This window comes from Magallana gigas, chromosome 1 (assembly GCF_963853765.1).
Source record: "Magallana gigas chromosome 1, xbMagGiga1.1, whole genome shotgun sequence".
Lineage (NCBI taxonomy): Eukaryota > Metazoa > Mollusca > Bivalvia > Ostreida > Ostreidae > Magallana > Magallana gigas.
Genome location: NC_088853.1, coordinates 26384459 through 26397432, shown reverse-complemented (window position 1 = coordinate 26397432; position 12974 = coordinate 26384459). Strand labels below are relative to the sequence as shown.

At 33.9% G+C, this 12974-nt stretch overlaps 1 protein-coding gene and 1 pseudogene across 1 annotated transcript; one reads left to right on the top strand and one right to left on the bottom strand.

The window, feature by feature from the left end:
* The first annotated feature begins 1919 nt into the window (after window positions 1-1919).
* LOC136276709 (uncharacterized) lies at window positions 1920-4258 on the top strand. Its single transcript, XM_066064986.1, has 3 exons — window positions 1920-2306; window positions 2597-2652; window positions 3811-4258. Exons 1-3 carry the CDS (start codon window positions 2115-2117, stop codon window positions 3866-3868), a joined length of 306 nt encoding a protein of 101 aa, XP_065921058.1. The 5' UTR covers window positions 1920-2114; the 3' UTR covers window positions 3869-4258.
* A 358-nt stretch (window positions 4259-4616) lies between these two features.
* On the bottom strand, window positions 4617-11880 carry LOC136275778 (uncharacterized; annotated as a pseudogene).
* Window positions 11881-12974: the final 1094 nt, after the last annotated feature.

Below are 12974 nucleotides of genomic sequence, written 5' to 3'. Positions count from 1 at the left end.
ATTGATATTCATGTATGATTGGTTCATCATTGGTGTGTCGAATGACACAAATTTTAAAGAAATAAGATAGATTATTTAGATATTGTCTGACCTTAAAGGGGCATGGTCATGATTTTGGTCGAGAATTATTATTTTGATTTTTAGCCGGGCTCTGCTGAAAGTAGAGTCCTGGCTATAGGCAGGCAAATCGCTAATGTTACTTTAAATAGCACAAGTAAACAAAAAACCAAACAGCATCAAAGTAAAGCTTCCGCTATACCAAATAGTACACAAAGAGCCACGTTTTGTCAAAAGTGTTGGCATTTTGTTTGTATTTTTTTTAATTTCGAATGAATTGTCTATCTTGTATAGTTTTCTTATTAATAACGTATTTTTAAAACATTACTATGCATTTTGGACACATACAATGCGCATGAATTTCCATGAACTACTTTGCTGCGCGATGAAGAAATGGGGATTGAATATATAATGCTTGTTGCAAAATTCAAGGCAGCAACTGTTGAACTTTTTAACTTCTACTAGACAGACATATTTTTTGTTTATAGCCGCTTACAAAATTTAGTCGCTCTCTGACGCTTTGCCGACATTAAAAGCATGAGAGAGAGAGAGAAAGAGAGAGAGAGATTTTCAGTCTTTACTACACAATATGCATAAAGACACACCAAAAGAGCCCGGCTTTCAGTACTTTGATTAATATTCACAGTTCTTCAGAAAGGCATTTTAAATAGGCAACGGAAATTTGAGTGTCATTTGTTGAGTTATAAGCGAGTTACAGAGCTTGAAATTCTTCGCTATGTGAACAAAGCGTCTGTTTAAAACGAATATGTTAAACGTTAGGATCTGTTTATCCATGCCTAAAATAAATAAAAAGATAGACAAATAAGATGGAAAAAGATTTTTACTGGTATATTGAACAACAGGGCACGAGCCTTGTTTACATGACAAAGAATTGTGAGCCCTTTATCTTGCTTATAACTCTACGAATCACTCTCAAATTGTATTTGATTATTAGAAATGCCTTACTGAAGCATTGTAAGCAATAGAAATCGAAAAATAAAACTTGACCAAAATCGTGGGCATGCCCCTATAAAAACAATGACAAATAACCTAATAGTATAATGTTTGCCTCAAGTAAGAGGGAAGAGATGTTTTCAATTTTAGCCTATGCACACAAAGAATCCCGAGACGTTGAAGGAAGAAGTTGTTAGATCTTTTCAGTGCCCTATGACAATTTCTGAACTTGGAAGGATAAACTCCCTGAATGTTAGGGAGAGAGTTTCTGTGAAAGGAGAGGTCACAAAAGTAAGTTATACCTCAGATGTCATTGATAGCAAATTTTTATGTTGTATTTTCATTTATTATATTATTTTTTTATTAATTGATTTTCAAATATTTTTGGAATATATGATCAACATTTTGATATCTTATTTTGTTTCATTATTAAAGATATGGGTAATTTAAATTTTTTGGATGGTGTTTCCATAATTATGATCAATATATGGAAGTATTGATAATAGTTAAAGTCATCTGAACAAGAGCTTAGACTTTAGTTAGTATGGTCAATTTTTTTAGGCAGATTTGTCTATATGATTGCATGTTAAAGAGGCATAGCTCTTTAATATTAACAAGATAATTCTTTTTGAGCTTTAACTGGAAACATAGCAATTTCATGGGTAATGGGCCTGTGTAATTATTTTTTTTGACTTGCTGTGTGTTCCTGAAAATCTGAGAAACGTTCATTGAACTCTTCTGGGAATACTGAAGTCAAGGTACTGTTAATGGTCATAGATAATACATTTTTTTATCTTTAAAATTCATTTGTAAAGAAAGTTTTTGCAAGAAAAGATGAGTCAATTTATGAACAAACATAACATTTATTAATGATTGAATGGGTATTCTAAATTTAAAAATGTTAGCAATTTCATGTGTAATGGGCCTGTGTAATTATTTTTTTTGACTTGCTGTGTGTTCCTGAAAATCTGTGGTTTTGTTGAAATTGTTCAATGAAAATGCTATATGTGTTATTTAATATGGAGGTTTAAAACTGAATTACAACAATTGGTTAGATTTGTACATGTGTTTTGTTTATTTTTTGTATACAGGTTTCTGATGTAATGCATAGCAACAGTACGAAGAGACGAACTGTGACTTTATCAGACGGCAATGCTGCCATTGAAGTGAAGTTATGGGGGGAGTTGGTAGATTCCATAGCGGCTGTTGGTTCGACAGTTGTAGTCACATGTGTACATGTCGACATATACCAAGAGAAACGTTCATTGAACTCTTCTGGGAGTACTGAAGTCAAGGTACTATTAATGGTCATAGATAATACATTTTTTTATCTTTAAAATTCATTTGTAAAGAAAGTTTTTTGCAAGAAAAGATTATGCAATTTATGAACAAACATAACATTTATTGATGATTGAATGGCTATTCTAAATTTAAAAATGTTATATTATTGATTTAGGAAAAAGAATATGATAAAATGAGAATGATTGAAATATTGACTTTTTTATATCGATGATACATAGCTCATCAGTGTAGAATTGAAATGTATATTAAAGTTTGAAATGCTTATTTTTTTTTATATTTGTAGATTGTGGACACAGAGGAAGATTTTTCGGGGACTGTCAATGGAGTGTCCTTTGATGAGTATGAAATTATTTTTTTTCCAAACATTTTTCTGTATATAATTATATTCCTCTGGAAAGAATCAAGATAATTTTTAATTTGTTTTTTTATTGATTCTTCTTCATTTCTTAGTTTATGATTTGCAGAGTTTATCTCAATGAATAGTCTGAGGATATAGAGATAAGCTATTTTTGCATTGTAATGGTTTTTTTTAAATGCAACTTGTAAGGATTTCTTATTTTGATCTGTGTTATAGGGAATGAGGTGTATTTTTTCCTTATGTGTTTAGCTATTTGTCTGTTTGTTTTCTATGCTTTAATATGAGCATCTATTAATGGCAGATAATTAAATTAAACTTACAGGCTGCCTTCATTGAGGGAAATGTCTATATTTAGATACCATTTATTAATAATTCTAAAAAATTTTTCACATAAAATTGCAAAGATTTTGCTGTTTGATAGATGCAAAAGGTGAACGTTAATGATTTTAAACTGTATATTTGATCTAATGTGAATTAATTTTTAAAAAATTTCGTCAGAATCTATGCGTCAAGAATAAGGAAGATTTGTATGTGAAATATTGAAGAATATTAGTACTATTCATATCATGATTTATTTCTTATGAACTATTAATATGATAATGTTCAACAAAATTCCAAATGTTGGAAACTATCTGTGAAATCAAAGAGATCTCTTTTGAAACCTTGATAAGTCCCTTGATTTAAAGAGATTGTGTTTTTTGGGGATATATGTAATTTAGTGTTTGTAGACAATTATGAAAAGTTATGTTCTTGACTATTCATTCTTTTTTTTTAATGAAATTGAACAAATGCTTATGTTTTGCTATTCTGACCAAACCGGGGAGAAAAGAAAATGAGATAAATTATATGGTTGTATAAATGTTGATGCATTTTTGTAATGATGAATAGTAGGAGTTATATCACAATGAAACCTCTGTGTGACACCTTTAGATGTTTGTTTAAAATGTATCACATAATTGGAATTTTTAAAAAAAATTATTAAGTGAAGTTATATTTTGAGCCATGCTTTGCAATGTTTTTTAGGCATTGAATTTAGTGCAATTTAATTTGTTTTAATCAGAGCTATGGTATCAGTTTAGCTTATCTCCATTCTTGACTTTTCATTTTTGTGTGATGTATTTTTTTTTAATGTTTTATAGATCTAACCTATCCATTCCTGTGGATGAGGACTTTATGTCCTGTAGTTCAGAGCAGTAAAAGGAACTGTTTCCAGAATCAACATTTGTGGAGAATGTGAAAGTCAGGGGGACAAGAAGAAGATCGATAATAATGTCTATGTAAGACATGTTGTTATTTTCTTAAGTTATAAAATATTATTTGGAAGAAAAAAGTTTTTAAAAGTTATTGAAATATGATATTGATTATAAGGATTAAAATTAGGATAAATTTATGGTAAATAAAAATTTGTTCACGATGGAGTATTTGAGCGTAGTTTGATATTTTGATATTGTTGTTAATAGTTATTTTTGAGGTTTGATGATTTTATGGATATAGTATTTAGTTTTCTGAAACAATGAACCGGAAAAGTTTTCTTATATATTAATAGCTGTTTTTCACATTTGGCAGTGATAATCCAATTAAAGCACAATAATGAATTCCTTTAGCTGACCTTAACTAATCCTTTTCTGCATATGGAAAACACATACCGGTACATGAAACCATCTAATCAAAGAGCTTTGTAAAACTAGTACCCGCTAATGAGACCTGCAGACCTGTGTTGTGTACGTAACTTCAGACAAAGATCAGTTATTTGTAACATGCATTTTTATGACCTAATCTTCAAAACCCCTTGCACTATTTTATTAGGTAAATAACAGCTTTAAGGTGGTGCAGGACACCTGCATATTGTGATGTATACTTCCTTAATTGAGATAAACAATAAAGTATAGATATCAATTAAATATTTACCCCCAAAATAATGTTAATTAAATATTTACCCCCAAAATAATGTTACCTAACATTGAAGCGCAATGGGTTAGAGCGTTTACATGTCTGTAAGAGCATTGAGGTTCAAGGTGTATTTTTGATAATTTTACTATTGATATAAATGAATTTTCATGGGGGGGGGGGGGGTCTCGACCCCTCACTACAACCCCTTCTCTAAATCTGTGCACACGATGATGTACATGTAGGCACATCTGAAACCGGAAACCGCCACGGGGAGGGGGCATAATTTCATTTTTAATTTTTTTTGTAATAATTATATAGACCATTATACTTTCTATGACATGAAATGTTAAGATTATTGATTAACTGAAAATTCACTGTTAACAGTTCACCCCCAAATTGCACATAAAATGCTGCTCATGTGTATTATCATATGGGAAGGGATCTCATCCTTCAATGAAAATTATAATTTTTAAATGTATTACAGAAGCTTGCATGTGGTCTTCATTTTTAACTAAACTGGTACAAAACTGTTTTTTAGGGGCAAACACTTGGTGCGGGCATTACTGTCTAATGACAGCATCTAGTTTGTTCTGTATATATATGCCACAGCATTTATAGCCAGATACCACTTTTTCCAAAAACATTTCAGTAATAGAGTCTTTATTTGGCTTTGATGAAATCAACTTTCATGTTTTTCACCCAAAAACATATCTTCTTTATTCTTAGGAGAGAAATTTGTTTTCCTCAATCTCAACAGCTTTTATCTGCTTTCCAGATCTTCTTGAATAAGCTTCTGGTTTCAGGAAATGCGTAATGAAAACCTTGAATAATTCCACCTGTTTGTCAAAAAGCCGATGGACCATGGGCTGTTTTGTTTGGGACATCATAACATACTCCTTTAATATTGGGAAAACAGAAGTGTAGAAATGGAACACCAGGAGAGTTCTCTTTTCTAGGAACAACACCTTCAAAAGCAAATTTTGTAACTATATATTATGTACATTCAGACATTATCATACATATTAATTTCCATGATACTATATCTTTTCAATAGAAAATAAACTACCTTTTCAAAAATCCTTGTTTTTCTCATCTTTCCATCACTTGTCATGGACTTTTTCTTCAGGTAGTTGTGGACACTATTTAGTTTTGCTTTTGCAAGTTCACTTACTTTCCTGTCATTTAAAATCTTTCTGATAACAGGCTTGTAAATATTTCTATCTTCCAACTTCAGAAATCCAAAATAGAAGACATAATATTCATCCTAGAGCCGAAGTATTCCAGCAGCAATATCATAACAAGTCATCCATCTATGACTTACAAATTTCTCTGGTGTTGTAAACTTTATCCCTAGAATTTCACAGACCTCAGCAAGTTTTTCTCTTAAGTCTACAGACCAGCGATGGTCTGTGTGGAGATCTGTAAAGAGGGACTCCACCCAGTAATCAAATGGAGCACACAACTTTTTGCTTGCATTTTGCAAGTGGTGACAAATGTCACCATCTATATTTAAAAGACCTGGGGCTCTTGAGTCTCTGGTTTTTTTCTCCAATCCATTTTTGGAACCTCTCATTACTGCACATGCATCCATTAGAATAGAAACAGCATTAACCCATGGAATACTGTTGGAGTTAAATACTTCATATAATGCCTCCAACAAATATGATGATAATTAAAATATCCTTTAGTCCAACAACAACTTGTAGACATATTTTGTGATGGTCTGACCTTTGATTATCTCAGGATGAAAATTCTTAGAGAAAACCCCAAAGACTTGGAGTCAGCAATTCAGGTAGCCATGCGCAAGCAAAATTTAAGACGAAGACTAGCCCATGGAGGTTGACCACACGAGGAACAAAGGGTGTTTCAAGTGTACGGAAATGGGTCATAGGGCCAGATTCTGTCCACTAAATAAACCCCAGGTTAGGCCCAACCCTCAATTAAATAAACGACTTCATAATACCCAGGCTGTACATTATGTTGAGCAATGCCCCCTCCCACCGATTGAGTGTTGGAATTGTGGTAGGTTAGGACATTTGCGTGCAGATTGCTGAAGCACACGCAGATTTCCAAGAACGCAGCAAAATAGAAGTAGGTCAGCTGATCGTCAGTAACGGTCACGTGATTTTAAAGACCAAATTGATAGGAGATCACCCAAAATCTGGAACCGTCGCGCCACTTTTGATAAACAAAATCAGGAAAACTAGGATGTTCCTCCTTCGTTGAAGCCCGAAGGTAGAACTTTCATAAAAGACCTACATACAAACAACCCCAGTAGCTGTTTATTAAAAATTGGTAAAAATAAATTCAGAACGTTAGTAGATACTGGCGCGGCCGTATCCGAGAATTGTAAAAAAAAATGTATGATAATTTGTTCCCCCGCCCCAAATTGTGTAAAAATGATGTTCCTCGTCTTCAAGCAGCAAATGGTAATTCTTTAATCGCGTTACGGTATGTAAATATTTCATTTATGAATAAAGTTTCTTCTATATTCGTGAAGAATAAATATGATATAAAGGAACTTTAATAAACCTATGTAATCAGTAAGAAAACCATTGTTTTACAGAGATAGCAGAAGGCCCAAGATCACATCGAGAACCATTCAGTGGCGAAGATATTTATCCACACTACCCCCACCCGTTTTAGACAAAATAAAGAAATGACAGAAACATGAAGAAATGTAATTGGTTGGATGTATCAATTTGAAAGACTTTTCTGTAAGCGTCCTTGTACTCTAACTCTTCATTATTAATTGTAGGATGAAGCTGCTACAGACAGTTCTCCTTTCATCTTGGATTTGTAAAGGACACTACAACCCCAAAGAAACCTCGCCGACATGGAAAACCACGACGATCAATTGCAGACCCTCACGCTATGGGACCAATCACTGAAGAATTATCATACCAGTTGACCGGAGAGAATAGGAACTCCGATTATCCAAGGCCTGAACGCTATGGACCAGACCCGGACTTGGGGCGTTGATGTCTAAGAAATAGAGGAACGCAGTCGATGTTCCGCGAGGAGCAACTCGCCATTAGCGCAGGAAGTGCCGTTGGTGTGCTTATAACAATTGTGCATTCAATATGTTTCAATTTGTGAAAAATGTAAAATGTTTTGAAAATAATTATGAAATGTTATATTTGAAATAAAAATCTGATGAGCTGTGAACTTCGGAAGGAATTCATCGACTCCGAATTTCGCAACGTTTTCTTGATTATCGTTCCGATTATTCGAAATGGATGCAATTGTGAGAATCGATAACTTTAGTGTAATTTTTTTGTACGCTGGACTGTCTAACTTTTATATATGCTTATGTATTTTATTATAATTCTAGCGGCCCTTATGCTTGAATTAACATTTAATAATGGACTTTATATGTTACGTGTGTGGAACTTTGGACAATCCTGAACGCATTTAGTTGAGATTATATTTGACTTTAATCATTTTGTATTGATAATTATTGTTGTTCAAAGTATATTGATTATTTTTGACTTTTTGCATGAAATGCCAAACAATTATATATTGTCATGTGTGAAGTATACATATTTGTTGACAAACTATTATTGTGTCCCAAGCTGGTATAGGAAATTGGTCACTTCATTTGACCTCTTAAAAGAGATGTTCTGACCGGTGTGTCACCAAGGAAGTTCATCTGACCTAGAAGAGTTTGAAGGATAGTTTCTCACACCGGGCACCTGGCGAAAGAAATCTCCCTCGGCCTCTTTGTTTCCTTGGACGCGTATAATACCCGTACTTGGTCAAAAGAATCAATCCTCAACGCACAACCAGTGAGGAAGAGCATAGTCTCCAGTCTTCTTGAAACCTTAAAGCTATACAATCACCGACTGTAAAACAATTTCTTCCGTCAGAGACTGTGTTATCTGGTGTGTTTTATTATTGGACTTTGTAATCGAGATAACTTTCTTACCTGATTTGTATTTATTTAATCTTTTATATTGTAACCTTATTACATGTAAAAATATTTGAACGTAGTACTCTGCTTTCTTTGTGCTCTGTTACTATTGTAGTTACATTGTAAAACGAATTAAAGCACCATAAGTATTAACTTTAGGTTAATATAAGAATATGATAAAAAAAATCTTTTTTTTTTTTGTATTTTTTATGCATGTGGCTTTTAATAGCATATCTTTTTTTAATTTAATTATTATTGTTTTACAGTGACTCTTCCGATTTAGTCGACTTATGGGATGAAATAACAGAGGAACCGAAGGATAATAGTAACCAGTCTCCATCTTTTCCCAATACGATAAGTTTACTCACCCTTCCTAATACCATAGTGTCCGAGTCCAGTCCTAGAAGTACTGAGCCCAGTCATCGGAATGCACAAAAATGTAGGGGAAAACATCACCTTTTCCCCTCAAAACTTTACTCCAGAGTTCCGCAACATCGAGTATACAGTCTCCTCTGCAAAATTCATTTAAAGCGGGGAAATCCTCGACACCCTCCATACATAGGAAGACAGGGGTTAGTGAGACAGAAAGAATACTCTCGGCGCTAAAAAATGTTTCCCAAAATAGAATGCTTAGTAAGACATCTACACCGTTCCTTCAACAAAATTCAAAGGTGTCTATTTTTTACGGCACCAGTCAGGGAGGAATATGATACAAGTAATTCATTCACAACGCCAGGATTACCTTTTTACAGGTAAGGATGTTTTTCTATAGGTTACATATTGGGCAATACTAATCAAATATTACTGATTAAAAAACGAACATGAAAAATGAAAAAAAGTAACTGATTTTTATTCCTGTTCAATATTTTCAGAGATGTTTAGTACTTAAAAATTTACATGCATTTTCTTCAATAGCTACACTACATGCACTACCAATGCTTCGTCGTCATCTTATTCACCAGCCAATGATGAGAACTGGTCTCCAACTTTAGCCCCCGAAGACCATAACGAAATAAACTGCTCGTTAATGAATGCTGAGGACTCAATCCCCACTACGTTTAGGTACATTATTTAATATGTATATACTAAAAAATACACATCCTTAACTTTACTTATTGGGAGTATTCAATATCTTTTCGTTTTTATTACATTCAAAATGGACTAATTTTATTTTATTTATTTTTTAAGGAGGAATAATGAAAAGACGTTTGAAGCGCTGGACAAGAGGTTTTCAGAGCCCGGGGTCGTCGCGTCGAGAGAATTCCAAGTTAAATCCTTGCAGAAGCGGATGACGATGGATTTGCAGCAGAGTGGAAAAAACTATAAACTATCGTACGAACAAGTACGGATAACCAGAGAAAAACGTGTTAAATTTTCATCACTCCGATGAAGTTTTCATTTATTTTAATCTTTTAAAACTTTAAACAACTGGTTAACTTTAAAAAAAAATGTGTGAAATTGTGTTAAGTTTACGGTTTTGGAAAATAAGATGGGCCGAGCTGACAATCGTCGTAAGCAGGTTATCATGAGACAGTGATATGTTCCTCGCGTTTGACTGTACATGTATGTAAAGCACACCAACCTACAATCATCAACTTGTACTGTGACATCTTCTAAATAACAATGAACATTGATCAAAACGCCACTAAAAATAAATATTATTTTGTTGGAATCGCATGCTATAAAAAACTTGACATCAGACATGTTTGATAATCGTTTATATTGACTTTATACTGTCATTGTTGCCTTCAGACTTTTGACCTCAGACGGTGTGCCATTTGGAGTTTGACCTTGTTTGTGACCATGATCTTGACGTATATGGGTTAGGTCATTGTCCTTGAACTTTGGGGGTGTGACTCCATTGCCCCTATAGCCCACAGACTATACCCCTAACTACTTTTACTCCTACTCATTGGATGCAGAAGACGAATTCTTGCATTTCGTACAGTGTAAGATTTCTGATTGGATATTGGTGTTGTCTTGTTATACATTGTTAATATTAAATTTCCCTCCTAAAACGATTTACATTGTAACTCTTACTGATTGGATGCCGAAAATTAGTTCTCTGCGGCTGGTACACTATGCTGAAACAGGTTAATGATATGTATATTTGCCTACAGGTGTAGACAAAATTGATACAGTAACCCTTTCAAAGTTAAACTAGAGGTACTGTGAGCAAGCTCACAATTGATACCCCCCGCTAAGAAAAAATCATAACTCATGTATTTTTTTCTATTATAGAAAATATTGGATGAATCTATTTCATCGTCCATTTTCTATAAATAACAACTGCTCTATTTTTTAAAACTGTTAATGCTTATATGAGTACACAAACCAATTTCTTTTCTTTAAATTCCATTTTAGTTCAAGTTAACTGTTAATGCATGATAACATTTGCATCCTTATGTTAACAAACATGACTCGAATCAAACGAAATTCCACATGTCAAGCAGCCACTTAATATAAACATTTTGAAATAATGGTATACTGAGCCCGATTTTTTTTTTAACAATGACCTTGAACTTCCTCAATTGACCTTTGGTAAAGGTCATGACACACTCTCAGGTTAAAAGCATTCTAGATGTTAATTAAGAACTTCCAATATTTGTCCATTAGAAAGATATGGACTGCAAACGAGTTTTACACTTTTCTGCAAGTGACCTTGGCCTTGCCCAAATGACCTTGGGTCAAGGTCATGACAAATCCTTAGCTCATAAGCAATCTTTGTGTGAACTGAGAACTTCCAATGTTTCAACATAAGAAAGATATGGACCGGACAAGAATTTTTTACTTTTTTCTGCCATTGACCTTGACCTTGTCCAAATGACCTTGGGTCAAGATCATGACACACCCTTAGGTCATAAGCAATCTTTGTGTGAAGTAAGAACTTCCAATGTTTCTCCATCAAAAAGATATGGACCGGACACGAATTTTGCTTTTTTCTGTCAGTGACCTTAACCTTGCCCAAATGACCTTGGGTTAAGGTCATGACACACCCTTTGGTCATAAACAATCTTTGTGTGAAGTAAAAACTTCCAATGTTTCTCCATAAGAAAGATATGGACCGGACACGAATTTTGCACTTTTTCTGTTGTGACCTTGACCTTGCCCGACTGACCTTGGTTCAAGGTCATGACACATCCTTAGGTCATAAGCAATCTTTGTGTGAAGTAAAAACTTCCAATGTTTCTCCATAAGAAAGATATGGACCGGACACGAATTTTGCACTTTTTCTGTTGGTGACCCTGACCTTGCCCGAATGACCTTGGTTCAAGGTCATGACACACCCTTAGGCCATAAGCAATCTTTGTGTGAAGTAAGAACTTCTAATGTTTCTCCATAAGAAAGATATGGACCGGACACGAATCGAACAGACAGACGGACGGACAAGGTGATTCCTATATACCCCCCCCCCATACTTCAGGTATAGTAAGGTTGTACTAATAATGTTGTGTAACGTGACGAGAAAGAATTATTTTTTTGAGACGACATTGATTTTAAAATCTGAAAGAGAAGCGCATAGTTTTCAAATATTCAATGTATAACTTAAAACACCGATAATGGTTTTTTTTTTTTTTCAAATTTAGTTAAAATATTTTTTACCGTATTTTGAAAAAAAAGTGCTGAATAAGGTGAAATACTTTTAAAATAGGGTGACCTTATTTAATGAGAAGTGCAAACCACCCCACCCTCCCCTTTTTTGCAATGAATCACCCCATGGATGTGATATGTTTTGACTCTGTGTTAACGTAAACGGACACAAAATCGCTGACTTTGTATTTTTTATCTTATTTTTGAAAGGTTTGGCCTTTTAAAAGTAATTGCATTTACAGTCAAGTTAATTTCTACTTTTCTCTACAATTTTTTTTTAGTGATTACTATTGACAGATAAATGTGCTGATTTCATTTATTTTAACACGGGTTTACTACAATCCCCTTAATACAACGAACTGTTGACCTAAAGACGCATTTTGTGTAATTATGTATGGGTCAGGGGTTTTTTTCTATTTTTGAAACTTTGGGAGTTTTTCACATATAGGGACTAATTGCTACATCCTACTTTTCATTATCGTTTTTGACCCCTAATGATATGAGGGTAACTATATAAGTAAAGGTAAAAAATTTATCAGTACCGCACTTTGTCCTCATTTCACACCGAGGATCTTTTACTTCGTGTTGAATTGTAAAAATGCAATATGCTGTTTTTCTCCTTTTCGGAAGTGTTGGGCTGTTGGCACAACATTGTAAAAATATAAAGCGTTGATAGTAGAGTAGGCGTCTGTTTAACCCCCCAAATCAATGGGCTATTGTTTAAAAAAGAACAATAGAAGAACAATGGGGGTGTATTGGTTGGGGACAGGTGGGGACCACCTGTCCCCTAAGATTTTAAATATCGTTGTCGCTTGAGTAAAGATACCTGAACGTAAATGTCTGAGCAAAGATGCCTGAACGTGCATATTATTTTCTTTCATTCTCTATCAGATGTTTTAACCTAATGGA

Excerpts from the sequence above, each read along its gene's own strand:
- LOC136276709 (XM_066064986.1), top strand. The coding sequence starts at position 2,115 with ATGCATAGCAACAGTACGAAGAGACGAACTGTGACTTTATCAGACGGC. Across the intron at positions 2,307-2,596 it reads CTGGGAGTACTGAAGTCAAG|ATTGTGGACACAGAGGAAGA; the intron begins GTACTATTAATG and ends TTATATTTGTAG. Across the intron at positions 2,653-3,810 it reads AATGGAGTGTCCTTTGATGA|ATCTAACCTATCCATTCCTG; the intron begins GTATGAAATTAT and ends AATGTTTTATAG.